The following is a 13,716-nucleotide window of genomic DNA, read 5'->3' on the forward strand; positions in this document are numbered from 1 at the left end:
GAGTCAGAGTGAGATCTCTGTCTGCACAGAGGGGCAGCAGACAGTCTGTAGTTGGTTCAGGGTAAAGGAGTCAGAGTGAGATCTCTGTCTGCACAGAGGGGCAGCAGACAGTCTGTAGTTGGTTCAGGGTAAAGGAGTCGGAGTGAGATCTCTGTCCTGAGCTCTCCTCTCTGCTCCTCTCTGTTAGCCTCTCCGTCTCCTCCTAGCTTAGCCTGCTAGCTAGCAGCCAGGTGAGCATGTCTCAGGTGAACATGTCGCAGGCTCTGTCAGAGGAGGAGTTCCATCGGATGCAGGTGAGGCACACTCTGCTCTTATTTCGGGTCGGTGTGAAGCTGTCAGTGTAGCATCACTGTGTGATACCTGATGCTAACTGTTAGCCGTCACAGTGAGAGGCTAACAGTTAGCTTGCAGCAGAAACAGATTTAATTTAATTTCCTGAGTCAGGAGGTTTTTATTGACCTGGACTAAAACGAACATGCAGCAGGAGCTTTAAACACTCAGGCTGCTATAGTGAGCCGGGTCGGTGTTTGCTAACTTAGCTTAGCCTCCTCTCTGCTGTGTTTATCTGTCAGTTAGCATGTTAGCAAGTTAGCATGATGAGAGTCACGGGTCTAAGGCAGAGCCAACACACACACACACACACACACACACACACACACACACACACACACACACACAGAGAGAGAGAGAGAGGTGTCATTGTTTATTTACACGGTGTGTCGGCTAACCATTGAGGCTGAGGTAAGTTATTGATCTCAGGTGAGTGAAGATGAACCTGCAGAGATCAGACCTGTTAGCATCATGCTACCTGCTGACAGTGTTTACATGCAGCTCATCACTGAGGGGTTAGCATGTTTTTACAGTTACATTAGACAGTTATAATTGAATTTAGCTCTGACTTTATTTTTAAATCAGATTTTTTAAATATATTTTATTATTGCTTTAGTTTAGTTTTTATTTATTAAAACAGTTTTTAGATACGTTTTTAAAAAATATATATATTTTTAGTTTTTTATCTAAGGAGCAAATGAAATGTCTTTTTAAGATCTGGCTTTTCTTCAGAATGTTGACATCAAAGGCAGAATTCTAGAACTCTGCCTTTGATCTTAGAATTCTAGAATTTTTTTTTTAGCTCTATATAATTTAAACTCTGACCTTTATATTTTTAAATCAGATAAAATCAGGTTTTCCTTTTTATTTTTAACATATATTGTTTTGCTTGTTTTAATTTTGATTTGTTTAAATCTCTTTTTTTAAGATACAATCTTTTATTTTTCATTTTCTTTGTTAATGTTATTTTTTGTTATGGGGATAATTGTCAGAGGTGAAAGTAAAGGAACAGGGAAATAATTTTGTATAAATCATATGACTTCTACAGAATTATGGATTCAGAAATAGAGAGTCATGCACATTAATTGCAATAAATGAAATGTAATTAAACAACAAAGGGAATAGTTAAGAAATGAGAAAATTAATAAAATAAAATATTATTTTAAAGAAAATTAAAAAAGTAAAGATACAAGTTTAAAATAAACATACCACTAAAATTTGTAGTTAAATATTATTAATAATAATAAAACATTTTATTTGTATCCGTCTGTAAATCAAATATTTTGATAAAAATGATCACATGCATTATTGATATCTATCAATATCTCGTCACATCGGATTAATTCAAACCTTTGATTTTGAACATATTTATTGACTGTGGAAATAATCATGTTATTTCAAACTCCAAACATATTTTCATTTATAAAGAATCAATTTAAAAATAGAAGAATGAAAACTGCAACCATCCAAAAAAACAACAACATAAATAATGATGTGTCAGTGTGTGTTTACCTGGAAACATCTCCAGGTGTAGCTACTTACAACATCTGTTTTGTTGCATTTAACGTGTGTGTGTGTGTGTGTGTGTGTGTGTGTGTGTGTGTGTGTGTGTGTGTGTGTGTGCGTGTGCATGTGCAGGCTCAGCTGTTGGAGCTGCGGACTCAGAACTACCAGCTGTCCGATGATCTCAGGAAGAACACGACAGGTAACACACCTCAGAGTTGTTTTATTTGTACTTATCTGTAGGTTTGTTTTTCAGCAGGTGAGTTGAGCTTCTTTCTCACACACACACACACACACACACACACACACACACACACACACACACACACACAAAGGTGTATAGAGTTAAAATAAGCCATCAGTAAAAACAAGGAGGACAAAGGGTCGTCTGATTCAGGTGTTATCACCTTTTTAAACAGCTGTTATCACGTGTCGCTCAGAGCCAGATATAAGAAGTGTCAGGTCTCAGTTTTATCACCTGATCTGTGAGCTGGTATCTGGTGTAGGTGACGTGGAGCCGCCTGTATTTACATTAAGGTGGCGACTCTTGGAGGGCGTAGTACCTGTGGCAGGAGGAAGCACTGTTCTCAGACTGAACCCTAAACACACACACGCTGATGAAGCTCCTCCTCTCTCAGGGTGGAGGGTAAAAACAGCTTCAGGGTGAACTCCTGCAGGAAGAGGAACTTTAAGAGAACATGTTTCACTTCACATAAATAACATCAGTCTTTATGATAAATGTTAAAGGGGACGTGTTGAATATTTAGCGCCTATCTTCTGCGGTCGCATCACATCTGACGCTGATGATCAGCTCAGTGTGTGGAAGACCTCGCATGCATAAAACACTGCAAACAAATTAACATTAAAATCAATAAATGAAGCTTTACTTATAGAGCAAATGCAATGCAATTCAAAGTGCATTACAGTGATACAAAAATATATAAATAAATAAAACATAAATATTTAAGATTATAAAAAAGTTCAGATGAAAGTTTAACATAAATTGAAGCACTAAAAAGTCAAAGTTAAATAATAGATTTAATATAATTACACAATAAAGGGAAATAGTTCATGAATAAGTAGGTAAATAAAATAAAGCATCAATATTTAAGATAATAAAAAGGTAAAGGTCAATGTTTAAGAAAAATAAAAGCACAAAACTAGCAGTTAAATAATACATAAAAAAAAGGAAAATTGAATCCACATATAAATAAGATATTTGATAAAAAGAATCATATGTATTATTGGAATTTATAAATATCTAAATTTTAATTTTGTATATTTTATTGATGTCTGTTTATTCCTGTTGCTGTTTCTGCATCTAAATTAAAAACATGTATATATTTTATTTTATTTCAATATTTTTAATCTTAAATAAAAGTTTTACGACACAAAAACCTCCTAAAAAGAAATCTACTGATAAATGTAGAAAATTAAAATGTTAAAAAAAAAGGAGCTTATATAAAAGTTAATATTTGAACTGATGTTTTTTACGTCTGACTTTAATCAGATATTTTATTTACATGAAGAATAAAGTTTGTATTTTGATTATTGGAAAGATTTAGACCTCACTCCGACAGGAAGTCGCAGACTTTCACAGTAAAAGGAACAGTGTTGAAATCTCTTCACGTGTAGAAATGTTCAGCAGCGTTGAGGTCTGAACGTTCAGAAACATCTTCTGCTATAAATAAACTCTGAGTCAGTTTCTCTCTGCGGTGAGATTCTGTATGTTGAAATGATCCGAGCGATTTTAAAGCGTTCGTCACAACTTCCTCCTGCTGATGACGCTTTAGACTGAAACATGTGGAGATGATGTAAAGATAATTATTGACTCATTAAAATGATGTTAAATAGATAAAGGAGAGCAGCTGTTAGACTCAGAGGTAGATCTCATGCTCAAATATCTCATTAAAAAAAGAAAACATTGTCCGAAAGAGAAAAGTACGGTGGCCCTGAGAGCTCACAGCACTCAAACTTAAAGGTGACATATCATGCAAAATGGACTTTTTAATGGTTCTCTCCCTGAAATCTGTGTCCCTGTCTACAAACCCCCTGAAAAGTCAAAGACTCCATTCTGCCCCTGTTCTGATTTCTCCACCTTTCTGTAAATGTGTGCTGAAACCAGCCGTTTCAGTTTTCAGTGTTTTTCATACGTCACAACGCCATCCGGTCTGTAACAGGAAGTCAGAGCTCGGAGCTTGTTCAGCCCATAGACTGTATAAAATACAACTCAACCCCTCCTCCGTTTTTCATTCCCTGCACACATGTGTGCTAACAAGGAGCTTAGGAGGGAGGCATGCTAGTTGTAGGCTGTCTTAATAAACACAAAGGTCGCTTTGACTCCCCACGTCTGCAGATTTGAAGATCTAGTGGATGATTTTTATTTGTCATGGATAAGTGCTAGCGCTAGTTAGCATAGCCACATAGCTACATGTTGGTAGCTGTGTACCAAGACACACGTCGACATGCTGACAAATAAAACAACAAGAAACACTAAATCTGTGACCAATGGTTCAGAAAGGTCCTGCTGCAGGCGCCTCTCCGTCAGGATCAGATTCTGGATCAGATTCAGAGGGTTGAAGTAACGCGGGTCTGTGAGCAGCCGTGTATATTCAGCCAACATGGAAACATTAGATCAACGTGCTGGACAGCCGAGGAGGCCACACCCACTTCCTGAGGGGGCGTGGTCAGAGAGAAAACAGCCTGTTCTGAGCAGGGCTGAAGAAGAGGGGTTTACAGGCAGACCAGAATCTGATTTCAAAGTGTTTTTATGAGCAATAAACTTTAAAGACATGTTTTGGGGACCTCTTAGACCAATATATGTTGATGAAAAAAGCGTGATATGTCACCTTTAAGCTGCAGTGCTGTGGACACCGTAGGAAAGCAAATAAATAATTAGAGATAAAATAAATAAATAAATAATAATAAAAATAATAGTACAATTTTTAGAAAAAATAAAATAATAGAGAAGTGTGTGATACATTTTTAAAAATCTGAGTTTCTATAAGTGAAATAGTTTCTCCTGTTAGAAACTTCTCTGATGTTTTGATTTGCTGCTTTTACTGTGAATTATTTGATTATTGAAATGTTCTTATAATTATCAAGAGTACAGGGATTAATGGATTAACAGCATTTTAAAATAATAATCTTTTTACGAACAGCTGAAAGTTTGTACATTTGGAGAATTTGCAATGTGGGTTAAATATTTGAATTAAATGATGCTGCATGTCTTCTCCTACTCTCTCTTCAGCTGTCCTATCAACAGAGACGTAGATGCACAAAAATGTAACTTAAAAAAAAACAACAACAACAATATCAGTGGAACGTTAATCAATACATTCAAACTGTTTCATTGTGGAGGCGTCGGACCGTTAACCCGACACGTTTTTACTCCTTTAATAAACAAAACAGTCAAACAGAAAAATAATCTGCAGATTATTCCAGAGTGAAAAAATGACTGACTGTAAAATGGTCTTTAATATGTTTGCATGATGACAGATGATATAATATAACAGCAGAACATCTGGTCTTAAATGATCCTGTTTTCATTTCTTTATGTGATGATTTAAATCTCTCCACGTGAAGCGTGAGCTCCGACCTCCAGCGGAGTCACCGCTTTGTTTTATTCATGAAATTAATAATTAACATACATTTATATAATTTATGATTCAATCCCTCACACGCTCAGATCACACCATGTCAAACACAAACACAGCCTGTTCAAACAAACTGTTTAAATAAAGTTTTATGGCTGTTAATTATAAATACATGATCACTCCTGGTTTAGATAAATATTAATAACAGTTGATCTGTGTGTGTGTGTGTGTGTGTGTGTGTGTGTGTGTGTGTGTGTGTGCGTGTGTGTGTGTGTGTGTGTGTGTGTGTGTTTCAGAGCTGAACGCCGTCCGTCAGAAGAATGTCGCTCTGGAAAGAGATTTTATCAAAGCACAAAAGGTAAAAAAAATTTTTTATTATAAATATTTATTAAGAATTTAAAAAAATCTCTATATTTAAAAATAACAAAAAGTTTACACCAAGTTTTGAAATCTTAAAGTTTCATGCTCTAATAATTCAGATATTAACATTTATAAATGCTGTTTTTTTGTCTCCTCAGGCTTTAAATAAGAGCAAGAAGGCTCAGGTGAGTTAAAGATGCACACAGACCATGAGCTCCCTCTGGTGGCCATCAGCTGCATTACACCCATTCTGCACATCTAATCACAGTCTATACATCCCTTTATCAATCAATCAATCAATCAATCAATCAATCAATCAATCAACCAATCAACCAATCAATCAGACTTTATTTATAAAGAACTTTTCATAGAATAATACACATATTGTTGTAAATAGAAATAATAGTAGTAAAAAATCCAATGAATTAATAATTTATGAAGTTTCAACCTTTAATTTTATTTATATTATAAAATAATAATTATATATTATAATATTTATTTTAAGAAATGATATGAACATAATTAATTAGTTTTTTTTCTGTGGTTTATTTTTCAGATTTAATTTAATACATTTTTTGAATCAGTTTCATTTTTAAATTAAAATATGAATTAGAATAAATAGATGATATTTTGAGATCTGGATGTTGAGCTTAAATGTTGTTTGTTGTTGTTTGTTGCAGGAGGTGGAGGCGTTGCTGAGTGAGAATGAGATGCTTCAGGGGAAACTCCACAGTCAGGAGGAGGACTTCAGACTACAGAACAGCACGCTGATGACCGAACTCTCCAAGGTGACTCCTTCTTGCTCCGCCTGTCAGGTAAAATAAATGCACCAAGCTCATCTTAACGTTCACACCTGTGTTGGTTCCTCCAGCTGTGCACACAGATCGAGCAGCTGGAGCAGGAGAACAAAGGCCTGAAGGAAGGGGGAGGAGCCTCTGCACCAAGCCCCGCCCAGAATTCTACCTCCAGCCCTGTGGACGGAGAGCTGCTCCGCCTGCAGGCTGAGAACTCCGCCCTGCAGAAGAAAATGAAAGGTGGGTTTATCAATGAACGATGAGGAACCCGAGGTGGAACCCTGAGGAACACCGACACAGAGAGGAGGAACACAGGAACAGTTCAGGGGTACGGAGAGATGAATAACTGTGTCGTGGTTCTCCTGCAGCCCTCCAGGAGCACCACGACAAAGAGCTGCAGAGACAGGCGGGCGCTCACACGGAGACGGACGGAGCTGCCAACGCCAACGGAGTCTCTGATGTCACAGGAGGGGAGGAGCCAGCAGCCGAGGGAACCAGTGACAGAACAGAACAGGTGAGCTTTCATAAAGCAAAGCAGATTCACTTACCAGAGCAGGTCTAGACCGGACTCTATGTTCCATTACCAACAAAGACCCAACATCAAGACCAGGATCAGATCCAGTCCCATCTTCCAGACAGGACTCAGTCTGATCTCATCTTAATCCACCATGAGCAGAGCACTTTGCAGCATTTAGCAAGTTACAGGGACAAGGACAAACTTCCTTTAACAGGCAGAAACCTCCAGCAGGACCAGACTCATGTTAGACACACATCTGCTGAGACCGTGTTGGAGAGAGGGATAGAGGGAGATGAAGAGAGAGAGAGATGATAGTGGGGAGACGGATAGTAGTAGTTGTAGCAGCTGGAGTCTGGACCACGTCCACAGCAGCAGAGATCCAGAGGAACCTACGAGACAAGGGAGCTCAGGGACTCCAGAAAGGTCTAAGAAAAGAGAGAAGAGAGGGAGACCAGAAGAAAGAAAAAGAGGAGAAGAAATGGTGAAGGAAAGGACAGAAGGAAAGGAGGGGAGGAGATGAAAGGAAAGATGAATAAAAGAAAGAAAGGAAGGAAGGAAGAAAGGAAAAAAGAGAGAAAGAAGAGAAAGAAGGAAATGAAATGAATGATAGAATTGAAGGAAAGAGAAAGACAGAAAGAAAGAAAGAAAGAAAGAAAGAACAGAAAAGAAAAGAAAGGATGAAAGAAACAAAGAAAGACAGCAGGAAAGAAGAAATGAAAGGAAAAAGGAATGAAAGAGAGAAAGATGGAATGAAAGAAGAACAGAAAAGAAAGGAGAAAAGAGAGAAAGAATGAAAAAACAAAGGAATACAAAAAGAAAGAAAGAAAGAAAGAAAGAAAGGATGAATAACAGACCCCAAAAAAGGAATCTACAGCAGAGATCCAGAGGAACCTATGAGACAAGGGAGCTCAGGGACTCCAGAAAGGTCTATGGTTAGTAACTTTAATGGGACAGGAAGAGTTAAAGTGAGAGACAGGCAGAGAGAGGAGAGAGAGGGAAAGACAGGATCCCAGTGTGTCAGTCTAAGCCTATAGCAGCATAACTAAGACCTGGTCCAAGCCTGATCCAGCTCTAACTATAAGCTTTATCAAAAAGGAAAGTTTGAAGCCTACTCTTAAAAGTAGAGAGGGGGTCTGCCTCCCGGACCCTGACTGGTAGATGATTCCAAAGGAGAGGGGCCTGATAACTGAAGGCTCTACCTCCCATACTACTTTAGAGACTTCAGGTACGATGAGCAGGCCTGCATGTTGGGAGCGTAGAGTTCTAGAGGGGGGATATGAGCTCTTTAATGTTCCTCTTTAAAGATGAAGAAGGTCATTTCTGTGTTTCTCTCTCTGTTTGCAGACGGCGGCTCAGCTGGAGCGCACAGAGAATCAGCTGCGCGGTGAGTTTCTGTTTTTAACACGTCGCCTTAAAGACTGTGACTCCTGGTCTGTCATGTGATCTTTGAGAAGCTCCGGTCTGAGATGTTAAAGTTTATCCTGTCAGCACGTCTGATTACAAATTCTAAGCTTTAAGAACGATCTACTCCTCATGTTCGTTGTTATTAGAGAGTAATGGACTCACTGAGTGTGGAGCTGTTTGAATATCACATGATCAGAATCCTCTCTCTGCTTTAACTCACTAAAACAAACTCTCTGAATGTTCTTTTCATTTAATCTTAAATCACTCGATGTAAGCTCTTCCAGATGTTTTACTGCTTCTTGACTAGTGTCCTTGAACGCATCACTCCAGGCTCTGCTGTATAAACTGTTCCCGCTGCAGACTGCATTAACAAACATTTTCATCGTCTTTATGAAGCTTGTCTCCAGAAATTCTCAAATACAGGCTGTCGTTTATTATTTCAGAACCATGCCTTCTCTTGTTTATGTTTTTTTAAATGTATTTTAATTTATTTTAATGATTATTATTTATTTAAAATGAATGCCTGTATTTGAGAACGAGTGGAGAACCTGCAGCCTGGCTTTATTGAAGCGTAGAGCAGCTAGCTGGCTCAGGGCAGACACACACTACGAGCTGACACCGGGAACAAACACACCTTAAAGCTGGAGCAGGATATTTTGGAGAATGCAGGACGATATATACGAAACCCCGCCCCCTTTTTGTTCCTCTGAAGCCACGCCTCCAAAACACACAAACGTTCATTCGCAGTGGAGAGAAAACTGCGTTACATCGATCGGATTATTTGCATCCAAAGAACTCAAGAGAGAAAACTCCTTCAAACATGACTGTCGTTACTACTCTTAGTTTTAAAGACATTTAAAGGTGACATATCCTGCAGAATGGACTTCTTAATGGTTCTCTCCCTGAAATCTGTGTCCCTGTCTACAAACCCCCTGAAAAGTCAAAGACTCCATTCTGCCCCTGTTCTGATTTCTCCACCTTTCTGTAAATGTGTGCTGAAACCAGCCGTTTCAGTTTTCAGTGTTTTTCATACGTCACAACGCCATCCGGTCTGTAACAGGAAGTCAGAGCTCGGAGCTTGTTCAGCCCATAGACTGTATAAAATACAACTCAACCCCTCCTCCGTTTTTCATTCCCTGCACACATGTGTGCTAACAAGGAGCTTAGGAGGGAGGCATGCTAGTTGTAGGCTGTCTTAATAAACACAAAGGTCGCTTTGACTCCCCACGTCTGCAGATTTGAAGATCTAGTGGATGATTTTTATTTATCATGGAAAGTGCTAGCGCTAGTTAGCATAGCCACATAGCTACATGTTGGTAGCTGTGTACCAAGACACACGTCGACATGCTGACAAATAAAACAACAAGAAACACTAAATCTGTGACCAATGGTTCAGAAAGGTCCTGCTGCAGGCGCCTCTCCGTCAGGATCAGATTCTGGATCAGATTCAGAGGGTTGAAGTAACGCGGGTCTGTGAGCAGCCGTGTATATTCAGCCAACATGTAAACATTAGATCAACGTGCTGGAGAGCCGAGGCCACACCCACTTCCTGAGGGGGCGTGGTCAGAGAGCTCATTCTCATTTAAAGGCACAGACACAGAAAACAGCCTGTTCTGAGCAGGGCTGAAGAAGAGGGGTTTACAGGCAGACCAGAATCTGATTTCAAAGTGTTTTTATGAGCAATAAACTTTAAAGACCTGTTTTGGGGACCTCTTAGACCAATATATGTTGATGACAAAGAGCAGAATATGTCACCTTTAACATCTCACAGAAAAACAAACAAACAATTAGATCTCCCATATCTGATCTCTTGTAAGTCGTCTCCTCGGCAGCGACGTCGTCCTCTTCTCGCTCTCTGCTGCAGACGTTGTGACGAAGTGAAGCTGGACACTTGGCCGGCTCTCTTCTCCACTGTCATCCAACTTTTAGCTCTTAATCCAGCTCCTTCAGTCGAAACCAGGAATGAGTCTTAAAGTCCATGTGACTATTTGCCTACCTTCAGAATATATCTTTCATTATTTGTGATGTGGAGAAAATTTCAGTGACTGTAAAAAAAGTTTGCTGGCTAACTTCTCTGAAAGAAGAAACCTAACTGAGGTCGAGTGTAAACTTTGTGAGGTCAAACTATCTCTACATGAGTCTACAACATCTCTGCACAGAGAGTGAGAGAGTGAGGCTGCAGCAGACGGCCGGGGGAGTGACTGCTCGATTAATTGTTTCAGAGTATTTCTGCTTGAAATGCTCCTCCACAGTAGAAACGGCTGATTCGTGCAGAACGTGCAGAAATAGAGCGGCTTGATTGACAAGTACATCGTGCAGTAATTTCACTCAGTGCCCATGAAATAATTGGACAAACTTATCACCGACACGAGCACCAGAGTGTTTTACTTTATTATCAGAGCTTTGTTAGCACTGTTGTTCTCCAGTAGATCTCCTGCTCCAGCTTTAACAGAGATCGTTACCTTGATGATCGTAGCCTCGTCAATCTGGTGTTTTCTGGCACAGCTGCAAAGCCAAAGCTCCCTCACAGCGCCTCACTTCATTATTACTATAGATATCTTCTGTCCAATGTAACGGGATTCTTAGGGAATATATATCAAAGTATAACAGAGCTCTAACTGGACGTCTGATGCTGCTATCATTGTTAATGAGAGGCAGACGTCTTGAGCTGTAGCTGTGGGACTGCAGGTGAAGATCCTTGATCCTTTAGATCCTTGAAATGGCAAAAAAATATGTTTATAAGGGGAGCTTATTAATCTGCACAAACTGAAATGCATTCATGAGATGGAGAATTGGAAGAGTAGAAATGTGCAAGCTTAAAATTTAAGACTGAAAGCTCCTGATTCAGCCTAAAATAATCCCAGTTTAAGCTCATAGTGCGTCTTTCTGTTTGTGGAATAACATGTCTGAATTATATCTTCAAATTGTGAAGACCAGGCGTTGATTCTGCAGAAGCTCTGAGACACGAGTCGTGCATGCAAAGATTTAAAGATGCAAATGTTCTGGTTTATTTTTTGTGCAAAATATTGGGAAGTATTTTGTTCTTCCTGAGAAATGTGAGAGATTTTGATCTGAATATTTGCATGCAACAGTTTTTTATCTTTCAACATTTGGTCAGGTTTTATTTTTTTAACCTTCAGGAAATGAAGAACAAAAATCCGGCTGATAAAAGAACAAATTAAGAAATATTTGGCATTAAAAGGATGGTAAACACAAACTTAAAAATATAATTTAACAGCCCAGAAAATGTAATAAATCAACTCAACTTCAGTTTCTTTTCACAGCAAATATATGGGATGTAGAAAATAAATTAAAACAAAGAAGTCAGACGTTTTAAAAATCTAGAGAGGTAAAAAGGCACAGAAATATGGAGTTTTTAACATTTCCCAACATCTTATTTGTAGTTGATTAAGTTTTAATTCCAGTGTTCAGATTTCCACGCCGTCTGTGAACGCACCTCAGCATGTAGCGATGTTTGGCTTTGCAGCTGAGCGAGAAACCGTCACGCTCAGGTGAAAGAAACCCGTCAGAGGTCAGGTAGAGCTATCAGCAGGTGCAGTGTGTGTCTGGCCTAACAGACTGCCCCCCTGCTGTGTGCGGCGCCCCCTTTAGGCCGGTCAGAGAAGAGCGTAGAGAAGATTGTAGGTAAGCAGGCAGCGCTAGGCTGGTCGGCTGCTCTCTGTCCAATAACTCACTGCTTTGGACCAGAGCTGGAGATGGCACTGAACACCGAGCAGGAGGAGAAGAGGCTGCTGAGGGAGCAGGTCCACAACCTGGAGGTACACACACACACACATTTACACACTCTTACACACTCTTACACAACAGTTTCAGTGAACTTTACAACCAAACATTCAAACAAACTTGAATAACTAATATATGCATGTGTTAGAATACATACATGAATATTCTGTAGCTTTAAATGATGCTGTTAGATCATCAAACACAGTCTAACCTGCAGAGCGATGCTGCACCTGTAGCAGGCGGTGGGCTGAATATTGAGTTACCTTTCCAAACATAGCACAAAAAGTGAGTAAATTAGTGTTTGGTAGATTATTTCTTTGTTGTAACGATGCTGCTTGGAAATAAATCTGATGCTGTGGTGCAGCCTGTTTATTTCCCTTTTTTTTAAAGTTATATTTTTTGGGCATTTTCGCTTTTAATGGATAAGACAGCTGAAGAGAGACAGGAAGTGTGGGGAGTAGTAAAAGGCCGGGGCTGGAATCAAACCTGCGACTTCTGTGACCTCGTCAATTTAATAAAATCAAGACTGAAAATCAAACCGGCCACGGTACAGGATCAAACACATTTTAAAGGTCCAGGAAAAACTGCAGATTCTCTTAAAGTCTCATTAAACAAAAAAGTTTCCTCATAAAACAATCTGTAAAGAAATGTTCCCTACACATCCAAAAGGTCCAACACAGGCAGTCCAGGTCCACACAGTCAGTCCAGGTCCACACAGTCAGTCCAGGTCCACACAGTCAGTCCAGGTCCACACAGTCAGTCCAGGTCCACACAGTCAGTCCAGGTCCACACAGTCAGTCCAGGTCCAACACAGTCAGCCCAGGTCCACACAGTCAGTCCAGGTCCAACACAGTCAGCCCAGGTACACACAGTCAGTCCAGGTCCAACACAGTCAGTCCAGGTCCACACAGTCAGCCCAGGTCCACACAGTCAGACCAGGTCCACACAGTCAGCCCAGGTCCACACAGTCAGCCCAGGTACACACAGTCAGTCCAGGTCCACACAGTCAGTCCAGGTCCACACAGTCAGCCCAGGTCCACACAGTCAGCCCAGGTCCACACAGTCAGCCCAGGTCCACACAGTCAGTCCACGTTCACACAGTCAGTCCAGGTCCACACAGTCAGTCCAGGTCTACACAGTCAGTCCAGGTCCACACAGTCAGTCCAGGTCCACACAGTCAGCCCAGGTCCACACAGTCAGTCCAGGTCCACACAGTCAGTCCACGTTCACACAGTCAGTCCAGGTTCACACAGTCAGTCCAGGTCCACACAGTCAGTCCAGGTCCACACAGTCAGTCCAGGTCCACACAGTCAGTCCAGGTCCACACAGTCAGTCCAGGTCCACACAGTCAGTCCAGGTTCATACAGTCAATAGTTTGGATTGAAACAGCTGCCCTCCTAAATTATATTACCAATGAGGACTTGACACAGACTCAAATCGGACTGGACTGGGACTGGACTGGGACTGG

At 40.2% G+C, this 13,716-nt stretch overlaps 1 protein-coding gene across 3 annotated transcripts in view; it reads left to right on the plus strand.

Moving 5' to 3' along the window:
- Positions 1–13,716, plus strand: part of gripap1 (GRIP1 associated protein 1) — a 43,691-nt gene continuing 29,975 nt past the window's right edge. The window contains exons 1-9 of one of the 3 annotated variants that reach the window (XM_034678619.1): positions 1–293; positions 1,969–2,035; positions 5,726–5,787; positions 5,948–5,974; positions 6,470–6,577; positions 6,661–6,823; positions 6,952–7,097; positions 8,445–8,484; positions 12,117–12,283. In XM_034678619.1, coding sequence (XP_034534510.1) covers positions 237–293; positions 1,969–2,035; positions 5,726–5,787; positions 5,948–5,974; positions 6,470–6,577; positions 6,661–6,823; positions 6,952–7,097; positions 8,445–8,484; positions 12,117–12,283 — 837 coding nt within the window. In that variant the 5' untranslated portion in view covers positions 1–236. The remainder of the gene's footprint in view (positions 294–1,968; positions 2,036–5,725; positions 5,788–5,947; positions 5,975–6,469; positions 6,578–6,660; positions 6,824–6,951; positions 7,098–8,444; positions 8,485–12,116; positions 12,284–13,716) is intronic. The other 2 variants (XM_034678618.1, XM_034678620.1) reach the window with 2 other exon arrangements.

Source organism: Notolabrus celidotus, unplaced genomic scaffold, assembly GCF_009762535.1.
Source record: "Notolabrus celidotus isolate fNotCel1 unplaced genomic scaffold, fNotCel1.pri scaffold_188_arrow_ctg1, whole genome shotgun sequence".
NCBI classification, from domain to species: Eukaryota; Metazoa; Chordata; class Actinopteri; order Labriformes; family Labridae; genus Notolabrus; species Notolabrus celidotus.